Raw genomic sequence first — 13586 nt, 5'->3', positions numbered from 1 at the left:
GTTAAGTGGAAAAAGTAAAAACCAAAATTACATCTAGGCTACGTTTACTACTTGAAAATATTATATATGCATATGGACAAAAAGTAGAAGGTAAAACAGAAAAATGAAAACAATTTGCTCTGTTGGGTGGTGGAATTATTGGCTTCTGTGAATGTGTCTATGTTTATACAATAAATATTTTTTAAATGTATACATATGTAGTAATTAGTAATATTTATACTGGATATTGGTACTAATATTTATGGACTATAAAAAAAAAAGCATCTGTAGCTGTCCTATGTCTAAAACCACTCAGTTTGCCGGCCTGCATGGAAACATATTCAAAGATCTGCTGCCACCTGGTAGTCACCAGAATTGCAGACTTGGTAATCAGAGAAGATAATCTGTAAGGTTAGAAGGCTGGGTCAACTTTTAAGGTCAAAATAAGCATGCACAAATTTTTTAAGGACCAAAATATGAATCATCCACTGAAATTGAAACACGGCAAAACTTGTATTTCTTTAGGACCAATAGTTGATGAATCTTATGACTTCCTTAAAACACAAAAATATTTCTTGACTTCACTTTACAGTTTTATATTCCTATCCAAAGGCACACATTTATTTGTAAATATTTATCCCATAAGGCGTATTATTTCTAAAAGGGCTTGTTTTGTTTCTTATTTGTGCCCTTATCTCTAAATAGCCCTATATTGCTACTTTCATATATATTGTTTCTGTGCATATTTGATTTTTTTTAAAATATATTATTATGGTGAATAGTATTATCATCTTTGCTGGAAAATCAAATGACTTTTTTGAACATATGAATTTCCATAGTGGTTTTATGAATGAGATATACATATACTGCCACCTAAAACCACAGCCCAAATCATTATTAAAGTTAATAATGCTAAATGCCCCAAGGATCTGCAACTTGGTATTATTCACTGGATTGATGTGGAACTGTTTCTTTGTTCAAAAAAATCAAACTCAATTTTTTACTGCTAATTTTCTGACCTTACAAACATAATTATAATCTTAAATGGAGAAATTAACTTTATATGGTGTTTTAGAAAAATAATAAGTTGATAACATTTTATAAAATGGAGATATTTTAAATTATTTACATAATCCTATTTGTTCCATTCAAGCATCACACAGCACAAGAACAAAAGAAGCTGATTTATTAGACATATGCCAGGGTTAAGAATTTTCTCAGAATTCTTGGTTAGCCTGTGATAAGAACACAAATTTATCTAAGTATGATGAACAATGCTTTAGGGCATACTTAGGGAAGATGCTATTTAAAAAAAAAAAAAAGCTTTTATTGCATCACACACATGGAACCAGATTCTCCCTCTTATGGGCTGTAGCCAGCATGAAGTTCACACTACATTAATTTGCACTTGTCGATATGCTACTTTGCAAGTATTTTTAAGGCATGTTCAAATGTGTACTCTGTCTCTTAAACTAGAATATAAACCCCCTAAGGGCAGGACCTGGGTCTTCTAGTTATCACCCCACAGTGCCTAGCGTTCTGGTCTGGGCAGGCCAAGCCCTCTTGAATGGCTGTGGTCTGAGTGAGGAGCAGGGAAACGAATGTGCTAAGCCTCCAGCACTGAAAGACGGTGTGAAGAACACTGGAGAGCAACTCTGTCATCACCAGGACCAAGTGATTACATGTACTAACGGCATGCCCAAGTGGCCCAATCCCAGTCATTTTTTAGAGATAGAAGTGAGACTGCAGGTGGTAGTTGGATAGTTTCTGAAGTCTAGCTCTCAGAAGCCATCCATTATCTCAATATATTCCCCAAAAGCCTTCTGAAGAGAGTATACAGCATTACAGACACATAAGAGAGAACAGAGACGAACGGGATTTTTCTTTAATCTGTAGTTGCTAAATTACGAGTAGAAAAGACAAATATCACTACTAGCCAGTTTAACACATACAGTGAAATATTCCTAGGATGTTTCCAGAATCAAATAAAAGACAATGGACCTCAGAGGTCCATTAGTTGGGTCTTTAGGTAAAGCATATTACTGCTACCGTTTAAAACTAAAAATTTCAGGGAAGAAAGTTCCATGGCCTGTTGTAGCAATCTATTTCAATCTTCTTACTGTCAGAAAGTTATTTCAGGCTGCTGTGACTTCCAGTTGCTGTGATTAAATCTCTTTGTTCTTATTCTTTCCATACTAAAGATTGAGAACAGGTGTTTAACTTTCTCCTTGAAATTATCTGTCAAGTCCTTAAAGATAGTGAAGCAATGCTTTAGTCTTCTCTAAGTAGAAAGGTACAATTCTTCAACTTTTCTTTATTACTTTTATTTCCCTGGCCTTATGTAGGACTTACCTTTAGGACGTGTTGGGCTTCCTCTCATATTTACACAAAGCCATACAAAATAGCTGTACTACTCCCAACAATCTAATTGATTCAACTGAACTTAGGAAATAACTCCTGTGTTGATACAGTCCACATTTTTTAATGTCAGCATTAAAGTGTGGAGTCATACTGCTGTAGATACGAGCAACACTCAAACCTTTTTTGTGTTAATTTTCTAGCCAAAATTTTCTGATCTATTTCTTTTGTATATGTGCTCTAGCCTTAAATATTTGCTTTGATTACCCCCTTCAGGTAATTTTGAACTTCAACGTTTCCTACTCAGTATTAGCCACAACTCCAAAGTTATAACTTACACAATACTGACAAGAAAGTCTTTTTATCTCTGAAAGAAATTGAACCAACCTAAAAATTTTGTAATATAAAACAATTTATTTATGTATATGTGTATTCCCATCCAAGCCAGTTTTTAAGCCATGTGCCACTAATAATAAGATAATAAGACTATAACCAATCATATACTCACCTACTGATGCCATTAGATGATTAAGAGACCAGGGATCAGGCACATTTTCTGTATTTCAAAATACTCTAAAACCATTAAGTTATAATTTAAGATTAATGAGTCTTCAATCTCAAAACTCCACACTCTAGCAGGGCAGGGGAAACAAAGTTTTATCTTTATACTCAGGGCAGGGGTTGGCAAGCTTTTTCTCTAAAGGCTCAGATAGTAAGTATTTCAGTCATGGTGGGCTATGGGGTCTCTGCCACAACTTCTCAGCTCTGCCTTTGTAGCAGGAAAGCAGCCGTAGACAATACATCAACAAATGAGTGTCGCTGTGCTCTACTACAACTTTATTTGTAAAAACAGACTGCAGGTCAATTTGGCCCATACGCTGTTGCTGGCCAGCCTTCTTTTACAGATACAGGACACCTGCGCATGTTAAACACACACTCATATCTGCATATGTAAATAGGAGTATATATGTGTGCATTAGCACACCAAATCTCTGTCTGCCTATCCCCATAGCTATGGTGGCTTCATGGGCATGTGATCAGTGTGCTCATACAGGGCCCTGTGTTTAGAAGGACCCTGAACTTGCAGTTTAATGCTCTGTGGTCAACGTCTTAAAATTCTTAGTGATTTTGTATTGGAATTTGTGTTTTATAGGTGAAGTCTGATGGTACAATGGAAACCCCACTCACATCTGTGGTCTTGTCTCTCCACTGACTCATGGCAGCCCTGGGGCACTTCTTGGACACTTGTTCCCTTCCAGCTTCCTCTTCCTGGCCCCTGCCTTGGGACCTTGCTGCTCTCCATGTTGGCTGGGACCAGGTCATGGCAGTGTTAGGGGGAGGCATTTGTTCTGCCGTTATCCTTTACCTCTGGCGGGAGCCTGGATGTGAGCCTGGGAAAGGTTGGGTTGAGTGTGTACACCCCTAACGCCTGAGGGTAGGACATGGAGTTGACTATCCCTCCTCCCGCCTGGCAGCACTACAGCACACTCAATGGACTCAGCGTGGAGCCTCTGCCCACCCTGACCCCTGTGCCAAGTGTCTCCCTGTGTGGAGGCTGCAGTCTCTAGGGGGCTGCCCAGCTGACCACCTTGGGATGGAGAAGACTGACTCTCTCCCCTCCCCTCCGGGGCATGGTGTATAGGTTCTGTGGCTAGTGACATGGAGAACCTAGAAACCATGGATTCATCTGTACACCCAGTCATGGGGCACCTATGGGGGTCTGCATTCCCCCACCATGAATATCCCTGTGCTGGAGGGAGTCCAACATTAAATAGCAAATAAAAACACCATGACATTCAGAGGGAGGGAGAAGGGGAGAGAGAGAGTGAGAGAGAGAGGAAAGGCTGACTGCAGGAGAAAGGAAAACGTTTTGTAATTCAGTACCTTTAACATCACTTTTTTCCTGCTTTTTGAACAAAGGGCCCTGTGTTTTCATTTGGTACTAGGCCCTGATCAAAGAATCAAAGGCTGTAAAGAATCATCTTCTGAGACTCATCTACCAAAATGGAAGCTAATAAAGAAAATTCCACTTATGCATGACTCATTTCAGAGTCAGCTAACCTTCATACCGCCATACCGCCAGGGTAATAACAGGTTTCCTGTAGCCTTCCTAAATCTTAAATGTAAGGCTCTGAAATTAATTATGTATTTTGGATTTCAGACTAAGGGGCTCCTTTCAGAATATGATGATTGGGGTTGCTGCAAGGTAGCTATTTCCTCAGATAGTTTGCTACAGGATTAACTCATTTCCTTAGAATGGTGATGAGGTACCTTATAAATATAAAGCACAATCAAAACATTATGCATGAAATTTATTGATAACAACAAAGAAAGTTGAAATTTTTCTAAGATTTCCCTTTATTTCCTATTAAAGAAGGTAATACCATAACATTCTAACATACAAAAACGTAGGTTTCCCTGATTTGAATAAACTAACTGTAAAACAAACACTGTAGAGATGGTATTTGAATATGGGTTGGGCATTATATGATATTAAAGAATTATTAATATTTTTAGGTATGAGGATGACGTAGTGATTGTGAAAAAAATCCTTCATAGATGCACGTTGAAGTATTTATGGGTAATAACATAGTCTGAGATCTGCTTTACATACTTCAGCAAAAGCAGAAGAGAGGGAAGACAGAAGAGGAAGAGAAGATGGAGAAGAAAAGGATGACGGGGATGACAAAGAAGATGAAGATGACAATGAAGGTGAAGATGAAGGAGAGAAAAAATTGTGAGGTAGATGGAATAGGATTGGCAAAATGAGGAGCCTAGGTGATGGAGATGTGGGAATTCATTATAATAGTCTCTTTATCTTCATATATGTCTTTAAATTCCCATAATGGAGTGTGTGTATGTGTATAACTGTTGTCTACAAAAAATTTCTAATAAAAATCAGGGCACAGATTTTTCATTCTCCTTCATACCAAATGTCTTTTTTTTTTTAGTGTGAGAAGCATCCTCTGAGGCTGACAGGAGCTCTCTAAACTGAAGAGACACAAAGGAGTTGATGGGAAGGATAATCTGCCCATCAGTTCCTAACACAATAAAAAAAAGAAAAGGAGAAAATGGGAGGAAGAGATTGCCATTGTTACTCTCCTAACCTTTCCTTCTAATTATGCCAGAGTCAAGGCTTGGGTCACAAGGAAAATGATTTGGGTGGTCAACCATTTGCCCTATTTTGTATACATCAAAAAGCTCTTGTTCTCACCACATTCCAATCTGACAGATTCCCATCTACTTTAAAACTGTAAGAAGCCAGATTAACAAAAATATAAATAAAATGACTATATTACAAGGAACCCCCTTTTTTGTAAACATAGAGATAGCCTTCTTGTTATTCTGAATTGCATGATATGTAACACTTTAAAAGTAAAATACGCTTTATATTATTATAAGTACTTCAGATCAACATTCAGCATGCCCAGGTTTTAAAAGTTAAATGTAAATTTCTCTCTTGAGTGCAGATGGTGGCCAAGCAAAGTAGCTCTTCAGTCATAAAGACAGAAGGTCAGGTCATGGCTGAAAGACCAAAGAACAATTGCTGCTTTGCTACTCCAGATCATCAATGGAATGAGACACCACTACTTTCTTTTTTTTTTGAAACTGTCTATTCAATACAAAATAGTTACAAGGAGTACCTATAAGATTTCCTCAAATTATGTCCAAGAAAAAATAGTAATAAGCACATCACATCTCTGACGTCCTAAAAAGGCACATCTCTATCTAAAAATAATACTAAAATCATTATAAAAACTGTCAATGTTTCACTATTTAGCAGGAAATATTTACAAATGAAAACTGCTCCTTTTATAATCCTGCAACTTTAGCCTCCACCTCATTAGTGGTTAATTAAAATGAGATATAGCACTAAAAGACAAATATTACGAATACTTCTACACACGTTATTCATTTACAAGGGATATTATAATCTTATTATTCCTATAGTGTTCTTTCTCTCTAGAATATTAAAATGTAATTTTTAAATAACTCAGAGACTCTTCCTTACTGTATTTTTCCAGTTAGTCCAAAATGTTATGCTGGCAGATGCTACAGAATAACAGAAAAGGTATATAATAATGCTAGTGAGCATGCCAATATGATACCTTTTTTAAAAGTCATATAATATATCAGAAAAGGAAAGTTCTGTGTTGGTTAGTAATCCTAGATCTTCAGTTCCTGATAGAAAGGATTTTTAATTCCACTATCAGGCACGCCCCCAACTGGATGGAATGAAATATCAACAGTTTCATTATTTGTACATGTTAATAAGGAAAATTCTTCTGAAAATTTAAAACTTGTTAGAACACTTTGAATATAGTGATACAAAAGCATAATTTGATTTTGGTTGTTTAGATTTTAATTTAATGCCAGGGATTTCAGCTACAACTTGAAAAACTTTTTGTACTAAATTTCATTATCACTTTCATTTTCAATACTTTTCCCAATTGTCTTTGCATCATTTGCGTAGAAGAGTTGATTGGGTTGAAAGGGAGATATGTTGGAAAATACGGTAAAAAGTGTTGAACTAGAAATATATTTCAAAAAAATTTACTTAGGGCTACCCATTTTTAAACCATAGTGATTTCTTTAAAATAATGACACTGAGAACTCAGTCTTATTTTAATTGAATAGATTTCTCAACCTGCTTTCACTGAATAAAAAGAATGAAAGCGTTCAATGTTCTGTACTATAACAAAATTAGAAAATCAAAAGTCAGCCTATTAGAACTGCCTCTCTAAAAACTTTATCCACGTTGTCAATTAAAATTGAAGTATCTACATGATCTCAACAAAGATATAATGTAAAACATCTGTTCAAACTGAAATTGAAGTAAGTAGCAGTTTTTTTCCTAACATTTCCAATTTTACTGTATTTAGGTTTCCTGAGCAAACGTATTCATGGTTATCTTAGTTAAAACTGGTTTCACTCTGCCAACGATCAATTTGATTGACATATTTACATATCAACTCATCTCATCTCACAAATTTTAAACTTTTTCACTTAAAATTGGATTCAAGTTGGCATCTTTAAAGAACTTTATGTACATATATTTTAGGTTCAAAATGAACATTAGAACATTTTCTTTTACTTTTGTAAGTAATAGATACACATATCCAAATGTATATTTATGACCTGTCAGATTGTAATTTCATATGCATGCAGTTGTATTCTCACAATTTCATGTGAAAGGTGATAATTTTAGGCAACTGTAGATGAAATTCTTTTAACAGTATAAATTGGATCATTCCATTAGTTAGAAACAATATAACAGAAATAAATGACTTAGGAATAAAACCACAACCATTTCAGAAAAAAAAACATTAGTTATGTCTTTAATTGCTGCAGTTACGCTTGTATCAAATCTTACCTGATCTTTAATTTCAAGATCCCTTTTAGTTTTTGTTCTGTACTCTCTGTGCTCCTTTTCTGCCTCATCCTTCTCCATTTTGGTTTTATTCAATTGATAGAGCATTTCTCCACACACCTGTTAGATTATAAAAACTAGATCAATAGCTGCTGGAATCTACCAGGCAAGGCCTGCAATTAGATCTTTTGGTGCCCCCTAGAGGTCATATAAATAAAATACAATAGAACTTCTCTAAGAATGGCATTTTCTATTAGCATATTCAATATATTCTGTTAAGATGTGGAGGCAATATCAGATGTTATTGAGTCTTACAATTTCAAATGACAGATAAAGAAATGCATAACCAGGGAATTTAAGTGATATATACAAGATTTTTCATGTAAAATAATAGTTTCAATTGCATATTATCATCTAAAATGCACTATCATCTTGCTTTTAACTAGGTAAAATTATTAATTAAAATATTAAGCTATGTCATTATTCATTCAAATTGTCATGGTTATATAGACACTCTATATTAAAAACTTTCCTTTAAACTCTTTATCAGTTGGGCTTTTATTTAAGGAAATTTATAAAGGTATTTTTCTCTCTGCTAATAGACTATATTATCAATATTTAGGAGTAGAGTATTACCCAGCCTGTATTTACCGTAGGCTTTGCAGATTATGTCAATCTTACCATGCACAATACTATGTATTTAAATTAAGAAAGTTAAAAGTCAAAGACTGCAAGTAAGCCCACTCTGCTTTTAAAATAACTATGGCATTCAACATAAAAGGAAAATATACATGTAAGTGAAATGACTTTAACATATTGTTAAATAATAAACACACTCAGTATCTTAAAATTGCGTATCATTCTTTATATAATCTTTTTTTTCAATCCAGGGCATCTACAGACAGATAAATACATTTGGAAAATATAATTAGCAGATAAATCTAAATAAAAAAGTTATGAACTTTTGAGATAACTGAGAACTTGTAGAGAGATCAAGTAATACACACATCTGCTAAGTCAGCTTCTAAGTTACAAATACAAGTTTTTAAAAATCATGTATCATCTAATGGCTATATCTGCTTGAGACTTTGCAATTTTGGTAGTTCTCCAAAAATGATCATTAGAATTTTAGAAATTAGTTTCATCATTATTGAAGTATTAGAATCTTATAAAACCTATATGCATTTCCTATGTTCAAATAAAAAATACGTTAAAAATAAACTAATCTGTGTTCAAAAATTATAGTGACAAGACAGAAGTCAGTAAGCTTCTCCCCAGTGACCCTCAAAAAGCTAAAAAAAAGAATAAAATTACACAAATTGTATCTGAAATTCAAATACCTTCAATGTGCAAGAGTTAATCCTTCCCCTTTCAAAAATATTAGTAATTCACAAAAAGTTACTAAAGCTAAATAAAATTAAAAAATTAAGAATTACAGAAAAAAAATAGAGGAGCCCTAATTGACTTTCTTCACTATTCCAATCTATTTGATTTACATATAGGAATAAAATTTAAAGACCCCAATTATAATACCAGAACATGACAGTTATACAACCATGGTGTTTAAAACCCAACACCGGTACAAAATTATTATACATAATAAATATCTAAGCATTAGGTCCTGTTTAAAATGACTGTACCCCTTAATTTTATTTTTAAAGTTTCCTTGCCTCACTAATTTCAGTGTAAAATGCATTTGCTAAGTTTATCTGTAACACTTAAATTTCATCTAAAATAAATGAACAAATTAAATTTAACTAGAATTATATTATCCCAGGGTTGGAAGCAGGCTTAAGGCACTCCTCTGATGCTTGAGTCCTTTTGGACAGTTCTAAAGACAAGTAATCATTCTTTACTGTACCATATTTCAACAGAAAGTTCTCTCCTTATAATGAACTGAAAATCCTCATCATAGCTTTCACCTATCAATCCAGGTTAACCATTTCCATCTCTCTGCATCAGTTCCCTTACTTCTACCCCTACCTCCACAAAAACACATCAATTATATTGGCAAATATGATATTTTAAGCTTCTACATTAGCTAGCTTGAATTTTAGAAAGCAAATGAAGAACTATATAAATTCAAGGAACAAAAAGAAAAAATAGGCTTCCTTTCCTAATATATATTAAAGTTAATTTAAATTACTGAGTTATAAAACAATAATGGCATTAAAAATGTGTACAAATTTAGGAAAATATGTTGAGAAGTAAAATGCGGTATGAAATGGGTATGCATTTTAATAAAATTATCTGTGTATGTATTGATGAAAAATAAATTGATCTAATTTATTACATCATGCATGTCCATATTTAGTTACTTAGTTTTAAAGCAATGATTACTGAAATCTACATAGATTTCTAGTGTTTCTTAAACATGTACCTTAGCCAGTTAAGACCATTAAGCATTTTAGTTCTTGGTTCACAAGTTTGTGATGCCCATAGTGCAGACACGGTGATACCACAGTGTAAAGTATAAATTTAAGGACCAACAGAATAAGAAGTTGTAGTATTAGAATCTTGATTTTAGAGAACAGGTCTGAAAGGAATGAGAGATGGAGAATTATGTTAAGCACACTTTTCATGTTATAAATAAATACATGTCTTTTAGTATTATTGTGAAGACCAAACTTATGCAAAAAATTACTCCTAGTTGACTAATTCAGATGTACAAGTTTTATCAAGTATTCAATAATTAAGGTAATAAACCTTGTTTATTTACAAGTCTGTCTCAGCAACTTAATCCTTAAGCTCTTTGAGGACATTATTTGTGTCTAATTCATCTTTGTATTTGCAGCACCCAGAAAAGGGCCTGCTGCTAATAAGTAAATGTTTGCTGAATGACCGTTATGTGGACCTTAATTATCTTGAAATAACAAAATTTTTATACTCCAGACTTCTTTTTGAGCTTTTTACACTAGGAAAAAATTTTCAACTAAAATATTTAAGTAATTATAAACTAAAATCTCTCTTTGTACCTTTGTGACATCCATTTCCCGGGAAGTAAGCTGGTTTTGAATTTCCTCTAGTTGATTAACAGCTGAAATCTTCTCTCTTGTAATCTTTTCCACCTGAGCCTCCAGTTGGGCAATACTCTGAGATAGGGTCAACATCTGTACGAGGAAATAAAAGTCCTAAATGATAATGTCATTTGACAAAAATATTTTAAATATCTTGAATTAATAAAGTCTCAGCATGGCCACTGGGCTCTCTCTGTAAGTCATTTCTCTGTGGATTGGGTATCTCCATTGCTCTGCATTCTCAATTCATCTCCCTTGACTATCACCTCACGTAGTTACTTTTCTTTTTTTTCTGGTGGTGAGAACTTTTAAGATTTGCTCTCTTAGCTACTTTCAAATACACATTACAGTACTGTTAACTATAGTCACCATGCTTTTTAAATATTAAAAATAGAATCAATCAGCAGATATTTATTAAGAAACTTCCATATGCTATACTAACCCTGTAAAAATACCAAAGGTTTATGTCCTTTAAGAATTTCTAACCACCTTATAAAGATATGCCCAATATCTGAAAAATTCAATAAGAATATAAAATAGTATTTTTAAAAAACACGAAGTATTTTAGTAATTTTGTACTATGGTAGACACAAGAATAAAGGTGCTGAATTTATCCTCCATGTTAAAATATATTTCAAATTTTCTTGATATATTATTTATCACCTAAAATTATTTACATGCACAGTACTTAACACATCACACTGTTTTTAGTTGTCTGTTTCCTCATTAGACGAAGTTCCTCAAGAGCATGTTCCTCAAGAGGTATATGTTTAATGTTTGATGAATGAATGAATCATTAGAATAAATGGTTTTTCTGAGGGACTCTATGGATATCAGGTTCTTAGTTTTTCTTCCCAGGGTCAGAAATGTTTTCTAGACCTTAGACTTAACCTTTATAGTTTTTGGTTTGCAATTACATTTTACTCTGCTCCAGTAGGTCAAACTTTTCTAAGCTATTAATTTCTCATTTGTATTAGCAGTTTTAAAGTGATGAAGAAATGCTACCTTGCCCCAGATCAAAATATATGGGATAGCTATCAGTTTTTAATCAGCTAAAATAAAAACTGATAACAAATTTGAAATAATATTTGAAATCTATCATTGTACACTAACATGGGTGTGAATTCAGTTTTACAACTGAAATCAATAACTAAAATTTTGTAATAAAAATCAAGATTACCTTTGTCAACTAATTAAAATTGACAACATGAAAATAATGAGCCCTAGTAGCTATTTTCTAATTTAGACGGTAGATGTATTAATTAACATTCCTGGGGATTGTGGAGAATTGTACATTTAACTTATGGCTGTTTACATGTCCTTCTTTCATCAAGAGATTGGCTACAAATCTAATTTGCACATAAAATTACTTTTACTAATACCAAGCTACAAACTATCCTTATGCAGATTACAATCTGAAAAAAAAATTAAGGTCAAAAGAAGTTAAATGTAACAAATCAAAAATATTAATTGAATTTTCTTAATTTAAAAATTCAAGTTCATGAGTAAGCATATTGTGAATACGTAATTATAGCTTTTCTGGAACCATACAACCATAACAAACTTTAATTACCAGCTACTAAAAACCATATATTACTTATTTATGTGGATCTATGGTAAACATATTAATATTATGTGGTTTTTTTGAAGTAAATGGGCAGACATTTATTTTGCTAATGGTAAATTCTGAGTCAGTTTCTATAGCATGTAACAAATCATACACCTTCCATATGATTCCTTACCTCTGCCACCCGTCACTTCATTCCTCTGCCCACTACCTGTCTGCTCCCTTCTGTCACCCACTTCTCAAGGCCTCCCCTCCTGTTGTCACACCTTCTTTTTCCCCATGCCCACAATCTGGAAGTCAACATTACACTGCAGGAGCTTCTCCATCCACATCTGTTGCAGGGGCAGAAGTAACACAGACAGCTGCAACACTGCTGGATGTCCAGGGTGTTGACATCAGATAAGTCCTTTAAACTTTGACAGGGGCAAGCAAGAGACAAGGACACCCAGGATGGGAGAGCTTGATAGAAATCTCTACACTAAAGCAGTCCCTAGTGTACTGAACGTGGTATAAAGTGGCATTCCTCATTAAAAAGGTACAAGAATTAAGGATTCTAGCAATGGGCTTATCAAGGGAACCAACTGAGAAAATTCACAAACCACAGGGGGCATTCAATAAATAGATGATTGAAGGACTGATTGAACGAACAAACTTAGTGGTTTAGTGCAACCAAAGACCATTACTGATGCCAACAGGCAAACTCACAGCAAGTACTGTTCATGGGGGAATGATTCAAAATCTGTCTAGGTAGAAGGCATCTGCTCTCCTAGAGCTTCCCACACAAATGAAATTTTTAAGCAGTAAGAAGAAAGGAAAGAAGAAAAATAATAAAAAGAAGGAAAGAAAATCTACAAGTCTCACGAGCATTCCTACCACTAGGAAAGCAGGGATGTCTGCTCCAGCACTAAGCATAAGAACTTACAACGTTATGATTAATTGTTCAGACTCCCTATTAAATTAACTTCCTGTGCTAGGCAGTGTGATAATTTTCTCTTTTAATTCCCTTTGGAAAGGAATGTATTGGATTAACTTTCAGTTGAAAAAATGAAAACTTAAGTAATGTTCCCAAGTTCATTCAAGCTAATAAATAAAAAGTAAAGCTGGACTTTATATTAAAATTTGTCTGCTTTTACTAACACAAAGGTCCAAGAAATCTACCCAATAGAGCTAATTCTCTCTTTCACTAGAGTAAGAATAATAGCCACAAGCTAAAATTGTTAAAGGGTCTAACCTAAGCCAGGTATTATATTAGGTACTTTCAAAACATTATCTCATTTAATCCTATCAATTCCTT

General features: G+C 33.9%; 1 protein-coding gene across 10 annotated transcripts in view; it reads right to left on the bottom strand.

Moving 5' to 3' along the window:
- The window catches only part of SDCCAG8 (SHH signaling and ciliogenesis regulator SDCCAG8), a 282699-nt gene that overhangs the window by 159877 nt on the left and 109236 nt on the right, over positions 1-13586 (bottom strand). For all 10 annotated transcript variants that reach the window (XM_068541682.1, XM_068541678.1, XM_068541681.1 and 7 more), the window contains 2 exons: positions 10684-10818; positions 7712-7828 (listed from right to left, as the gene is read on the bottom strand). In XM_068541682.1, coding sequence (XP_068397783.1) covers positions 7712-7828; positions 10684-10818 — 252 coding nt within the window. The remainder of the gene's footprint in view (positions 1-7711; positions 7829-10683; positions 10819-13586) is intronic.

This window comes from Eschrichtius robustus, chromosome 3 (genome assembly GCF_028021215.1).
Source record: "Eschrichtius robustus isolate mEscRob2 chromosome 3, mEscRob2.pri, whole genome shotgun sequence".
Taxonomy (NCBI): Eukaryota; Metazoa; Chordata; class Mammalia; order Artiodactyla; family Eschrichtiidae; genus Eschrichtius; species Eschrichtius robustus.
This window is presented reverse-complemented; position numbering and strand designations above follow the sequence as displayed.